At 44.1% G+C, this 13,962-nt stretch overlaps 1 protein-coding gene across 2 annotated transcripts in view; it reads right to left on the bottom strand.

The window, feature by feature from the left end:
* Positions 1–13,962, bottom strand: part of PGM5 (phosphoglucomutase 5) — a 202,063-nt gene that overhangs the window by 45,677 nt on the left and 142,424 nt on the right. For both annotated transcript variants that reach the window (XM_088476607.1, XM_088476608.1), the window contains exon 9: positions 9,577–9,760. In XM_088476607.1, coding sequence (XP_088332733.1) covers positions 9,577–9,760 — 184 coding nt within the window. The remainder of the gene's footprint in view (positions 1–9,576; positions 9,761–13,962) is intronic.

Below are 13,962 nucleotides of genomic sequence, written 5' to 3'. Positions count from 1 at the left end.
ATTTGTTATTACTTAAAATATAATGTGAATAGTGTTAAAAAATATTTGAAACGTTAACTGTACAACACAAACTGTGAATCTGGAATGCAAATAGCAAACCTGGAATACATGTTGATTGGATGAGGGGTGATGACTCATGGGAGGAGATGAGCAGATAAATTATTAAAAATAGTGTATAAAATTACCTTCAGGCTCTGTGTATAAGGTGTATATGAACCATAGATAAATTTCATGTATGTACTCAAACTTTGTTTGAGCCACAAAATTATTGAAAATATTGTATAAAATTACTTTCAGGCTATGTGTATAAGGTGTATATGAAACATAAATGCATTCTGTATTTAGATTTGGGCCCCATTCCCAAGATATCTCATTATGGTATGCAATTATTCCAAAATATGGAATATTCCAATATCCAAAATACCCCTAGTCCCAAGCATTTTGTATATAGGAGACTCAAACTGTACCTAATTTTAGGTATGCAGTGTTAGGCAGGGCGGTAGTGTGTCCGCACTACACTATTAATATAACAAACACATAGGCGCCGGCGCCGGCAGCTGTGTGTTTATTTTAGCAGCCGATGAGAGTCAGTTAGACTCTCATCGGCTGCTGCACCCACTGCGGGAGCCGGGCTTCCGGCTCCCACAGTGAGTGATGGGAGAGACGTCATGATGCAGAACGTGTTGGTCCGGGAGGACGCCGGACGGAGGAGCAGATACCGGAGCGTGGATTAAGGTAGATTAAGTTTTCCTGGGGGAGGGGCTACTACTAAGTGCACTGCTGGGGGGGGACTATTACTAAGGGCACTGCTGGGGGGGCTACTACTAAGGGCACTGCTGGGGGGGGCTACTACTACTACTAAGGGCACTGCTGGGGACTACTACTAAGGGCACAGCTGGGGGGGCTACTACTACTAGGGGCACTGCTGGGGGGAACTACTACTAAGGGCACTGCTGGGGGGACTACTACTACTACTAAGGGCACTGCTGGGGGGGGACTACTACTAAGGGCACTGCTGGGGGGCTACTACTACTAAGGGCACTGCTGGGGGGGGAACTACTACTAAGGGCACTGCTGGTGGGACCACAACTGGGGGACACTGCATAGAGGGGGATTACTACTAAGGGCACTGCAGGGGGTACAACTAGGGGCACTGCACACTGGTGGACCACTACTGGGGGACACTGCATAGAGGGGGATTACTACTAGGGGCACTGCTGGGGGTACTACTATGGGCACTGCTGGGGGTACTAGTAGGGGCACTGCACACTGGTGAGACCACTACTGGGGGACACTGCATAGGGAGGGATTACTGCTGGGGGCACTGGTGGGGGGACTACTACTAGAGGCACTGCTGGGGGAGGGCTGCTACTGGGGGGATTACTAATGGGGGCACTGCTGGAGGGGAGACTACTACTAGGAGCACTGCATCGGGAGGACCACTACTGAGGGCACTGCAAAGGGAGGGTTACTACTGGGGGCACTATATAAAGGGCACTGCATAGGTGGGAGACTACTGGGGGCACTGCATAAGGGGCACTGCATAGGGGGGACCACTACTGCAGGCACTACCAGGGCTCTGTATAAGGACTTGTGTAGCTATCGAGGGCGGGGGGGGGGGGCGTAATGGCTAGGGTACCAAGAAACCTTGCACCGTCCCTGGTGTTACGACAACACCAGTAAAGTGGTGATAAGCCCCATAATACAGCTTTGTGAGCTGTATGTATTAGCAAGATGCCTGTAGCTTTAAGGCTAATTGTGTTTACCAGTACTTGGACGCAGGGCCGGATTAAGGGCCACGTGGGCCTGGGGCTGAAAATGTTCAAGGACCTATACAAAGAGGAGGAGGAGCTGTAACAAGTGCTATGTGTGTGTGACCAGAGCCCAGTGCGTGTGTACATCCCATACACTAACAGCTCCACTGTCTCCCTAAATACATAAAAATAGAACAAAACAAACAGAAGTTTGAAAGAAAACTAGAAAAACAATTGTAATACTTAGAATTTATGGCTGACTATGTGACAACTAGATAGCTGGTAATCATCATGCTGATGATGGGCCTATTTTTATATGGAGGCCTGGAGCTGTAACTTCATCCACCCCATTGTTAATCTGGCCCTGTTCGGATGACCCCAGGTATTCCACAAGTAACAGAAGCTTAACACCACAAGGCATTGCCTAGGTTTAGGATGGACAATATAAAATATTATTATTAGAAATATTACATACTAGGGGCCTTATTTAGTAAAGAGTTTTATCACCTAAAACGAGTGATATATTTCACTGTGTATGATACATGGTGCTCCAGCCAATCAGCTCCCAACTGTCAACTGTTAGAAAAATGACAGTTGGGAGCTGATTGGCTGGAGCACCATTTATCATACACAGTGAAATGTATCAGTCGTTTTGGTGATAAAACTTGTTACTAAATGGGGGCCTGTGACTGGTAAGAAAGTAGCATATATATGTTAGTGGGAAGCAAGACTGCTAGCAGACAACCACACAAAAATGTACAATGCTGGGTCATGGGTGGGTGCAGACAGGCAGAAACAATAAGACAGGCTGGGTCCGGGCTGGTGGCAGACAGGCAGATGCAATTAAACAAGGTGGGTCAGACCTAGTGGCAAACAATTACATAAACAAGGAACAGGCGAGGGTGAGGAGAAGTCAATAAAATCTAGAATTCCAGAGTTAGCAATGAGTAATCAAAATACAGATAATACAGGTTCACACAGAACAAAGCTGGAACAAACAGTGGCACAGGGGTATGAAAAATTTGGATTTTCACAAAAGGAACTGTGAGGTGAGGTGTCAATGAATAGAAGCTGGGGAGAGCAGATAGTTAGTACAGCATCAGGACGCTGCCCGGCGTTACTATAGAGATGGGTCCTGGAGACAGGAAGTGGCTACTATGTCACTGCCCTGGAAGTCAGCGCCTATTTTTACGTAACTGCCATGAGTGCGGTTGAGACCAATACTACTGAAACCCAAGATATAAAACTAGGGTATTTTGCTCTGCACAAACATTTTCCAGATGTCAATATCATACGTAACTGTCAACATTTTGGTGTCGTCATTATGAATGTGGATATTGTAAACGTTGACAATGTGGCTGCATACTTCATTAATGCCATTCTCTCAGGACTTGCAAAAATGTAAGCAACCAGAATAAAGGTGGTTTAATTTGGGCGAGTGGCCAATGAACAATAAATTATATTTTTGTACTTCATGGAATACTTCCCCTTTTTTCAGAATTATAATTAAGGCCACATACTACTGGCACATAAATGCAATTGTATGGAATTAGTGTACTATTAGGCAAGCCAGTTAAGCTATTTGTTCAGAGTTCTAACGAGAGCTTCCCCATGGCATTTACAGTAGTTCCTGCAATTATTCTAAAACAATTCTGGAGAATAAGCCAGTACACTGAGACAAGAAACTACTATGACAATTCAATAATGGCTGTTAGATTTTAATATAGTCTTTTTTTTTTAGTTACAGTAGCGGTTTAGACTTTGACAGTACATAAAATGCAAGGTAGGTCAGGCAGATGAAGAGAAGTGCAATTCTGACTTGACCTTTTGGACAAGGGAAGTATTTATAACCCTGCCCACACACAGACAGGCGCTTACACCAAAGGGGACACGAACAGCTGATCTATTCCTAAAAGGACGAAGAGCTTGAAGACCACAGCTGAGAATAATACATCAGAAGCAGACATCTTAAAAGCATGTTAGGCACTCCTACTAAACACAGGGTTGTCTGGCATGCGGAAATCATTTACTAGCGGCTGGTCCTAAAGAAGATGTTTATACTTGCTATGATAAATCTCTGGAAACAATCAGTTATAAGAACTGCGGTTGTGCATAATCACTTCATAAGGTAAAGACAAGCTAACCCCCCCTCCCCCCCACAAAAAAAGTAAAAACAGAAAACAAAACCAGAAATGCAATATTTATATTTCACAAGAGTTTCAAGATCAGATATTTAGAACTGGACACATGAGTAGGTTCGTCACCCATATAGGTTTTGGGATGTTCTCTCTTTCAAAACACTGTTCAGGATTAATTGGACACTTTAAAGTGATACAGCAATGAATTGAAGTGAAATAATTGCCCACAAGTTCACAACTGTGAATAACTCAAGGAAAAACAAAGGCATTAGCAAGGAATGAGGGGGAGGGGGGAATAAAAAATACAGGTAGATAATCAATTATTCCATATGACGAGGGAGATTAGTTTAGTGCGGTTTTCCCAAACTGTTACGGCTCCCATACTCTCAGCCATTCATCGCTTCCTCCATTCATTCTTACAAGAGTGACCGGGAACCACCTCCCATTATGCGCTAGGACTGTACCAAGTATACAGTACTGTCTGTTTGGGCTCAGTATTTTTGATATGTTTTGTGAAGACCAGTGGATTACTACATGGACCAAAGAGTAGTCGATCCAATGGGTTTTGGGAGTATGATTTTTTTCCCAATTGTTTATTAATAAAGAAATTCCCCCTTCAATGTGTGTGTACTGTCATTATTATTATTTTTTTTTTACAGACTACAGGTGCCAGCAAGCCCTTAATGTCCAGGCATGCTGGCACTTGTTCCACAAGTACCGGAATGTCGGGGTAGGCTTGCTGGGACCTGTAGTCCCACTGTAAAGAACAATATTATTTTTTACACCATTAACCCTACACCCACCGGCCAGCAGGAGTGCGGGGAATAGCGCCAGGCTTTCAGCCCAGACCTGGTGGTTCATTGGGAGATGGAATCCCATTTTTTGGGGGCCCTGACTTTCTTAGAAACTTCAGGCCTGGGCTGTTCAGTTTGGGGCTGGTTTACAGTATTGCAGGGGCTACCCATGCTGTGTGTCTCCATGCTATAGTGTAAACCCCCAATTGGTTCAGCCCAGTGCTGGTTAATCGGGGGGACCCCACACTTTTCCCCTCCCCTTTTGTGCATTAACCATTTATTTACTGCTTTAAACACCAAAGACTTTCAATCTGACACACTTTGACAGCTGATTCAAACTTCTATTTAACAGTGGAATCTAGCGTAAAGGGGACAATCTGGCAGGTTTTTAGACAGAAAAAAATAATGGGTAACGCCACTAAATGACAATAGACAATTATAAATGATGCTTAGTAAATCCGGGATTTTGTACTTCTAAACTGCCGGCGATGTCCAGCGATTTGGTTTAGCAGTCAAACACAATTTTAGTAAATTATGTGTCAAACAGCAAGTGAGCTAAAAAAAAAAGCGGGAGAGGGGAGGGGCCTCCCTTCTGCTCTGACTGCATAGCTGTTAGACTGACTCAGAGCAAAGTGTATAACAGATATTTAAAATAAGAATATCAGTTATACTTGCACAATATTGTCAGACCAAAAATTTAGAGCTTACTTTTATTTAATGTTTAATATTATATGATACTGTCCTATGGTCATAACATGTTTCTAAAAATATTCTATAAACAGATGAACTTGCCTACAAGTTCAATGTTTGTATGCATATATTTGCTAGTATTATTTTTCAATGTCATGAAAAGAACCACATTTATATGAAAATAAAAAAATTTCCCTTCACAAAAAGACCAATTGTCATGTTTCACAAACATTATTGTCACTGGAAATTTGTCAGTTTACTGAAGAATTTGAAATTTTTTCCAGGACCGATGGTAGCCTATTCATATAGATGTTAATAGCCTAATGCAGGTTGAGTATCCCAAGTCCGAAAATCCGAAATCCGATATGCTCCAAAATCAGAAACTTTTTGAGAAAGTGACACCTTTGCTTTCTGATGGTTCAATGTATACAAGCTTTGTTTCATGCACAAAAATCTATAAAAACATATATATAAACTTACCTTAAGGCTATGTGTATAATTTGTATATGAAACATACATTCATTTTGTGTGTAGAATTGGGTCCCATCCCCATGATATCTCATTTTGTTATGCAAATATTCCAAAATCCCAATAGGTCCAGAACACTTCTTGTCCTAAACATTACGCATAAAGGATACTGTATACCAGCATGATGGAGACTATACGGGAAAACAATCAAACAAAAATAGAAAGCTGTACAGTTTTCTCTGATAGTAAAGGGGGGTATCCACTTAGCGATTTAGCCAAGCGATTGCACGATAACGATATCATTATCGTGCAATCGCTTGCAAATGGCGCATTCATCGGGCATGTTTTGGTCGGAAGCGCCCAGCGATGCGTGCGCCCGCTGGTCGCTTCCGACATCTGACATCGCCCGTACATGCTGGTCAACCTGACGATCTCGTCAGGTTCAGCATGTGCGGGGATGAGGGGTGTGCCGGGACTGAACGAGTGAACGTTCAGTCTAGGCACATCACTAAATATACAAACGAGAGCACAATTGCAATGTCATAATCGTGCTCTCGTTTGTATATCTATAAGTGGATACCCGCCTTTACTGTCACACAATTTGCTATACTGTTACTATTTATATTTTTTAATGATGCAGCCTCCTTTAAGCCTGATTTTGAGAGACAATATCAAATGGGACTTTCCATTAAACAATGAAGGGGAATGGAAAACAAATAAGATTAACGTTCAATTTTTTTATACTTTTTTTATTATGTATTTTATTTACATATTTACATGTATTTTATGTTTAGTGATCAAATACCAACTGGCACTAAGTTGCAGAATAAAGCCAACATTAGCCCTGGGCGGTGTTTAGATTTTCTGAGGCATTTAATTTTGTATATCTAAATGACATGAAACCAATAGACTTATATTTATCCTACAATGAATTCAGGAAATGAGTAAACATTAATATTAATCAACTTAATGATGTAATATGGATTCCAACAGATGCAGCCATTATTTAGTTTTAACCATTCAAATCAATCCTTGTCATCAATTTAGCTTGACAACTCTGTCCAACAGATTTTGGTACTGGAATTGTATCAATTCACAGGATGCATGGATTGGTCTTACATTGTTTTGCTCTTAAGGCACACATCCACTAGACGATTAAATTGAACGATAACGATATCGTTCAATCATCGTTCGCAAATCGTTTGAAAATCGTTAAGAAAAATGTCTAAAACGACCAGCGATGCACGCTCCCGCTGGTCGTTTGGACATCTATCATCGGACAAATATGTTAGACAACCTGACGATACAGTGGAGAAACAATTAGCCGTACTGCACTATTTCGTGGTGGAAGCACTTCAATGACGGTAATACGCGAGTGACTGTTGAAGCGCGTTGTGGGAGACCATCCACCGCGGTTACGGATGTCAACATTGCCAAAGCTGTGGAGATGTTGCTATATGACAAATTTACACAAACTCGCCTTCACTTGGCATCTCATTCGAATGGGTTCAGCATATTCTGACAAAGGAACTAAACATGCATCGCGTGTGTGCCAGGTGGGTACCCAGAAATCTCACAGAAGGGCAGATATGATGACGAGTTGAATTGTGCAAGAACACTGTTCGAATGTCGGAGAGGATACCTGATTTCCTGACAATGATTGTGCTGTGTGACGAATTGTGGATTCGTCATTATGATCCGGAATCCAAACAACAGTCCAGTGTATGGAAACATGCAAATTTGCATCCACCCAAACAATTCTGTGTGATTCCTACAACATGTAAAGTCATGCTTCTGCTGTTCTGTGATGCGCACGTTATGATTCTACAGCACTGGGTTCCCCGTAGACAAACAATTAATGGTGACTACTATGCAAACGTCCTGAAAACCAATTTGCGTGGAGCCATGAGGAAGAAAAGACCACATTTGCTGAAGAAACAGTGGTTTTTGCTCCAAGGCATTACCCGACCACATGTTGCTGCAGTTGCATTGGCAGCACTGACTCAAATTAACGAGACAGCATTGGAACACCCTCCATATAGCCCGGACTTAGCACCCTTTGATTTATGGGCATTCCCAACTCCGAAAAAACAATTGCACTGAAAGAAGTTCTCAACAGATGATGAAATGAAAAATGCCACAGCTGCAACACTAGGGCCCTGATTCAGAGCCGGACGCTCTGACCAGAGCGCTCGCTCTGAATCAGGGCCCACCTACATTAATATGGAGCGTCCTCCTGGACGCTCGTATAGCTGTGGGTCACCACCCACAGCATATACGAGCGTGCAGGATGATGGTCGCGATGGTCTTAACCATCGCGACCATCGAAACTGCGAGCAGAAGCCTGCGGTTGAGTTTTTCAACCGCAAGGCCAGGAGTGATTTTGGCTCTATCAGAGCCAAAATCACTCCCACTGACATCACTAGTGATGTCAGTGGGGCCGGCTTCAGACGGTAGGCGTTCCCTTGGGAACGCCTGTCTGGCAGGCACGCCCCCGGCACGCCCACCAAAGGGGGCGTGCTGTCAGTCAACATCGACAGCACGCCCCCTTTGATGAGACACTCCGAGCGAAGGAAAGTCCTTCGCTCGTAGAGTCTCGCGCATGCGCACGACGGAGCTCCCTCCGTCGTGCGCATGCGCAGTGCGGACCATCGACCCACTTGCGAGCGGACAGTCGCTCGCGAGTGGGTCTGAATGAGGGCCTAAAAGTGATGTCACAAAACCCTACTGCACGTCTTTGATTCATTGTTGAAACGCTGCAAAAAATGTACTGAGTGTGATGGACGCTACTTTGAAAAAGAAAAATGTTCAGATCCTGTGGAGTCATCTGATTCTGAATAAAAAAGTATCAGTAACTTTTCAACCAGCCCTCGTATGTTACTCTGTGATTTTTGCCTGAAATCCTTCAATAATAAAGCCATAACCAGATCATATTGTAGGGTTTGGCTAAAACTAACATGGTTGTTGATGTTTCATGTATAAAAACAACACAGTATAGAAATATTGGGGAGAGTGGTGGTGGTGGTAGTGGTGGTAGAGGAATTGTTTCAGAGGGGATGGGGAAGATGGACAAGCATGTAAATGTTGTCACACAAGGAGATGAAACCTGCCAGGGCCTATGGTAACTAGGGTGGGTCTATTAATTTTCTGTTTAGAATAATTCTCACTTGTAGCCTCCTCTTCTTTGATATCCCCGGCATCTCCTGGCCACCCCATCTCCTCCCTGGCTAACTCCCCCTCCATCTGTCCACCTCCCCAAGCCCCTTCAATATCATCCTTCAATTACAGGAGCAAATAGCTCCATGTGTAAGGTGTCTAATTGTATGACAGTACTGAGAAATGTGTTTGTGTTAAATAAAGGAGATTGTCACTGAAGATGCATATATGCTTACAGGAGCCTTCCTGCTTGTCAATGTTAGAGGTGCTGAGTTCAAGTCCTGGGTATGACTGCTAAGAAATATGCAATTTAAAATCAAGGATGTAACTAAATGACAAGGAGCTCTTAAGTTAAGTGCATTAATGTGGTATAAGAGCATTGGTGTCCAAATCCATTTACTTGGGGGGGTTTGTGATCTGCTTGGTCCAGGGCACCAAAAAGTCTAGTTACAGCTCTGACCCCTGCTAACAGCATCTATGATGTGTCTGCATATTCATTACATAACTTCTTCCAGAAGTTAGAATAGGAGGTTAAAACATTTTTAATTAGATTCTAAATTATGTCCATGTTTCTACCTGTTTCTTTGTCACTGTTCCATCCACTGGGTCCACATATTCAAAACTGTCTGTTTTCTCCACACTGTACACATGGCTTCCAACAGCAAACTGCTGACTACTGAATGTCTTCTCTGTAATTGTAGCCTCCAGATCCTTCATTATAAAAAATGCTGTCCTGGGTTCAAGACCATCATAGTCAAACCTGTTATAGACAACAATAATATGCTATGTTCAGGTAAAGGTAAAACATACAGAACACATTTGTAACTGTTTAATACACATACATATCATTATTACATTGGTACTAATTATACAGCATGCTAAGCTGAACATGCTATATTGGGATGCCATACTTTATTTCTTATAGGAAACTGCAGAAGGCAGTGAAGAGAGAGACTGAGGTGCCAGGTGTGAGTCTTAAGCTGGGTACACACTATACAATGTGTCTACCCAGTGATGAAACGACACAATGTAACGATCTATCGCGTGCGTCATACACTCTACATCAGGCTTAGGCAATAAGCGGCACTACAGCTGTTGTTGAACTACACATCCCAGCATGCCTTGCAACAGTTTTAGCATGGTCAAATCGGAAAACTGTGGTACGGCATGTTGGGATTTGTAGTTCTACAACATGGCGTGATATATTGTTACAAGCTGCATGTTGCAGCATGGCATCGTTCATTTCATCATCCCATCTGCTGCACAGCAGATGGGACAATGTGATGAAACTAAGACCGCCGTGCACGCACAATCGGGCATACACACTATATGGTCTGCACAATATATCACAGCGATAGTCATTGGAACAATAAAATATGATATCTTATAGTTTGTACCCAGCTTTACTATTTATTATATAGGTGGAGAATGCAATGCGGTAGCGTTTTAGTTAGAGAACAGGAAGTTACTATAGATTCAAAACCAACCACTTATGGCAGATGTTAAATATGAAACAAGTCCCCTCCATACACAGTGTATTCATGTTCACTGCAACCAATACATTCCAAACATGATCTGCCCATCACTTCCATTACCATAATATGCATATGGCACAAACAATAGTTTCTGAGACACTGGGGCTGATTCTGAGGTCGACGGTGAAGCGCCTGCAGCTATTTCCGACCACCCGTCTGTGACCTTATGCAAATGCCGATACAAAGCCCCTCTTTTGTGTACATCTGGTCGTTATTGTGTAAGGACTGAGATGCCAACTGTCAGTGCCCATACATGCATACATGTCTTTAAACATACCATCAGTTGCACCATCAAAACTTGCACCAGTCCTACTGAAGATGAAGTTTCTGAAATCCTTGTTGAAGGATAGAGCATAGGGTGTGATTCAGAGCTGAACGCTCTGACCAGAGCGCTCGCTCTGAATCAGGGCCGTCCCACCCACAGCTTATGCGAGCGGCCAAAAAGATGGTCGCGATGGTCAAAGACCATCGCGACCATCGGGCTTGCGACGAGACCCTGTGGTAGGGTCTCGCTTCCGCAAGCCCAGGAGTGATTTTGGCTCTATCAGAGCCAAAATCACTCCCACTGACATCATTACTGATGTCAGTGGGGCCGGACTCAGATGGTAGGCATTCCCATGGGAACGAGATCTGGCAGTCACGCCCCCGGCATGCCCACCACAGGGGGCGTGCTGTCAAACAACATCGACAGCACGCACCCTTTGGTGCGAGACCCGGAGCGACGGAGAGCCCGTCGCTATCCGGATCTCGCGCATGCGCACGACGGAGCTCCCTCCGTCGTGCTCATGCGCAGTGGGGCAACATCGACCGTTTGCGAGCGTCTTTTGCTCGCGAACGGGTCTGAATGACCCCCATAGTCTCCTATGTGAGCAGTTGAGTGTCTGTGTATACAACCACATTCATCAACACGCCTGCGACACTCCCATAACACGCCCATAAGACGGTCCATCTCCATGAGTGCGCTAAGAGACCACCATGTCACTATCCAGAAATGCCCACAACCTTTTCAATGCACTTCTCCATGCGTGTCTAAAAAAACATTTCTCCATTATGTTTGACTGTACGTTTGTATTTAGTACAGAGAAACACCAGACCATTGATAGCACTCAGGAGACTCATGCATGTAACCAAGGGTCACTCATGGTAAAATGGCTTGATTCCCTCCAGCCACTTGGTCAAGCAAGACACCTTGGGAGCTGATGTTGAGCTGAATGTAGGCCTGTCTGAGGAGCGTATCTTGTGTGTGTTCACACTGCACATGCTCCAGAATTTAGTATAAGCAATCAGGGGTGTAGCGAGGGTGGAGCTCATGCTCCATGTGCCTGCCTCCAGCCAGGGCATCGGAATTCAGCAGTCCGACAAACCCAGGGGCAGATTGGATTACCCGGAGCACACGGAAGTCCCTGCTGGGCCAGTCACGTGCTTCCCTCAGAGGCTTGCCACAGCCCCTGGCTCTCTTCCCCGTAAGGCCGATTCAAACTGGCTATCGACTACTGCGTTTCCTGGATTTGCATTCCACTGTACAGCCATGGCCACAAGTTTTGAGAATGACAAGCATTGGTTTTCACAAAGTTTTCAGCTTCAGTAATTTTAGACCTTTTTGTCAGATGTTACTATGGTATACTGAAGTAAAATTACAAGCATTTCATAAGTGTCAAAGGCCTTACATTACATTAAGTTTATGAAAAAAGAGTCAATATTTGCAGTGTTGACCCTTATTTTTCAAGACCACTGCAATTCGCCCTGGCATGGTGTCAATCAACTTCTGGGCCACATACTGACTGATGGCCGCCCATTCTTGCCTAATCAATACTTGAAGTTTGTCAGAATTTATGGGTTTTTGTTTGTCCATGCGCCTCTTGAGGATTGAGAAATGGTATTAAGGTCTGGAGAGGTTCCTGGCCATGGACCCAAACTTTCGATGTTTTGTTCCCCGAGCCACTTAGTTAGCACTTTTGCCTTATGGCAAGGTGCTCCATCATGCTGGAAAAGGCATTGTTCCTCACCACACTGTTCTTGGATGGTTGGGAGAAGTTGCTCATGGAGGATGTTTTGGTACCATTCTTTATTAATGGCTGTGTTCTTATGCAAAATTGTGAGTGAGCCCACTCCCTTGGCTGAGAAGCAATCCCACACATGAATGGTCTCAGGATGCTTTACTGTTGTCATGACACAGGACTGATGGTAGCGCTCACCTTTCCTTCTCCGGACAAGCGTTTTTCCAGATGCCCCAAACAATCTGAAAGAGGATTCATCAGAGAAAACAACTTTACCCCAGTCCCCAGCAGTCCAATCCCTGTACCTTTTGCAGAATATCAGTCTGTCCCTGATATTTTTCCTGGAGAGAAGTGGCTTCTTTGATGCCCTTCTTGACACCAGGCCATCCTCCAAAAGTCTTTGCCTCACTGTGCATGAAGATGCACTCAGACCTGCCTGATAACATTCCTGAGCAAGCTCTGCACTGGTGGTGCCTCGATCCCGCAGCTGAATCAACTTTAGGAGATGGTCCTGGCACTTGCTGGACGTTCTTGTGTGCCCTGAAGCCTTCTTCACAACTATTGAACCTCTCTCCTTGAAGTTCTTGATGATCCGATAAATGGTTGATTTAGGTGCAATCTTACTAGCAGCAATATCCTTGCCTGTGAAGCTCTGTTTGTGCAAAGCAATGATGACTGAACGTGTTTCCTTGCAGGTAGCCATGGTTAACAGCAAAAGAACAATGATTTCCAGCTCCACCCTCCTTTTAAAGCTTCCAGTCTGTTATTCTACTTCAACCAGCATGACAGAGTGATCTCTAGCCTTGTCCTCGTCAACACTCTCACCTGTGTTAATGAGAGAATCACTGACATGATGTCAGCTGGTCCTTTTGTGACAGGGCTGAAATGCAGTGGAAATGTTGTTTTTGGGATTAAGGGCCTGATTCAGCTTTGAGAATAGAGTAAGACAAAGCAAGTAACTGTGAACCTGGACAAACCATGTTGCAATGCAAGGGGTGCAAATACATAATTTTTTTGGCATGTATGGTAAATATTGGTTGCTTTTGCATGTAGCCCACAAATACCGCACAGCTTTATTTTTACACCGCAAATTAGATTTCAGTTTGGACACACCCCTCCCAAATCTAAATCTCTCTGCACATTTTAAATCTGCCCCACCTGCAGTGCAGCATGGTTTTACCCTGGGGAACAGTTACTTGCTATATCTCACTCTGGGCCTGATTCAGGGCCGCTCGTAAGCGGATGCTCGTTCGCTCCGAGCGATGTTCGCACATCTGCGCATGCGTATGGGTCGTAATGCGCATGCTTGCGGTCGGAAATCGAGCGCTCGCAAAATAGCGAGTGCCTGCTAATTTGAGTGACAGGATGAGGCGTTTGTGGGTGGTAATAGGGGAAGGTGCTTGAAAACGGGGAGTGGTGATCCGAACGCA

Source organism: Taudactylus pleione, unplaced genomic scaffold (genome assembly GCF_031769625.1).
Source record: "Taudactylus pleione unplaced genomic scaffold, aTauple2 ptg000190l, whole genome shotgun sequence".
Taxonomy (NCBI): Eukaryota; Metazoa; Chordata; class Amphibia; order Anura; family Myobatrachidae; genus Taudactylus; species Taudactylus pleione.
Note: the sequence above shows the minus strand (reverse complement) of the source record. Positions and strands in the feature narration are given on the sequence as shown.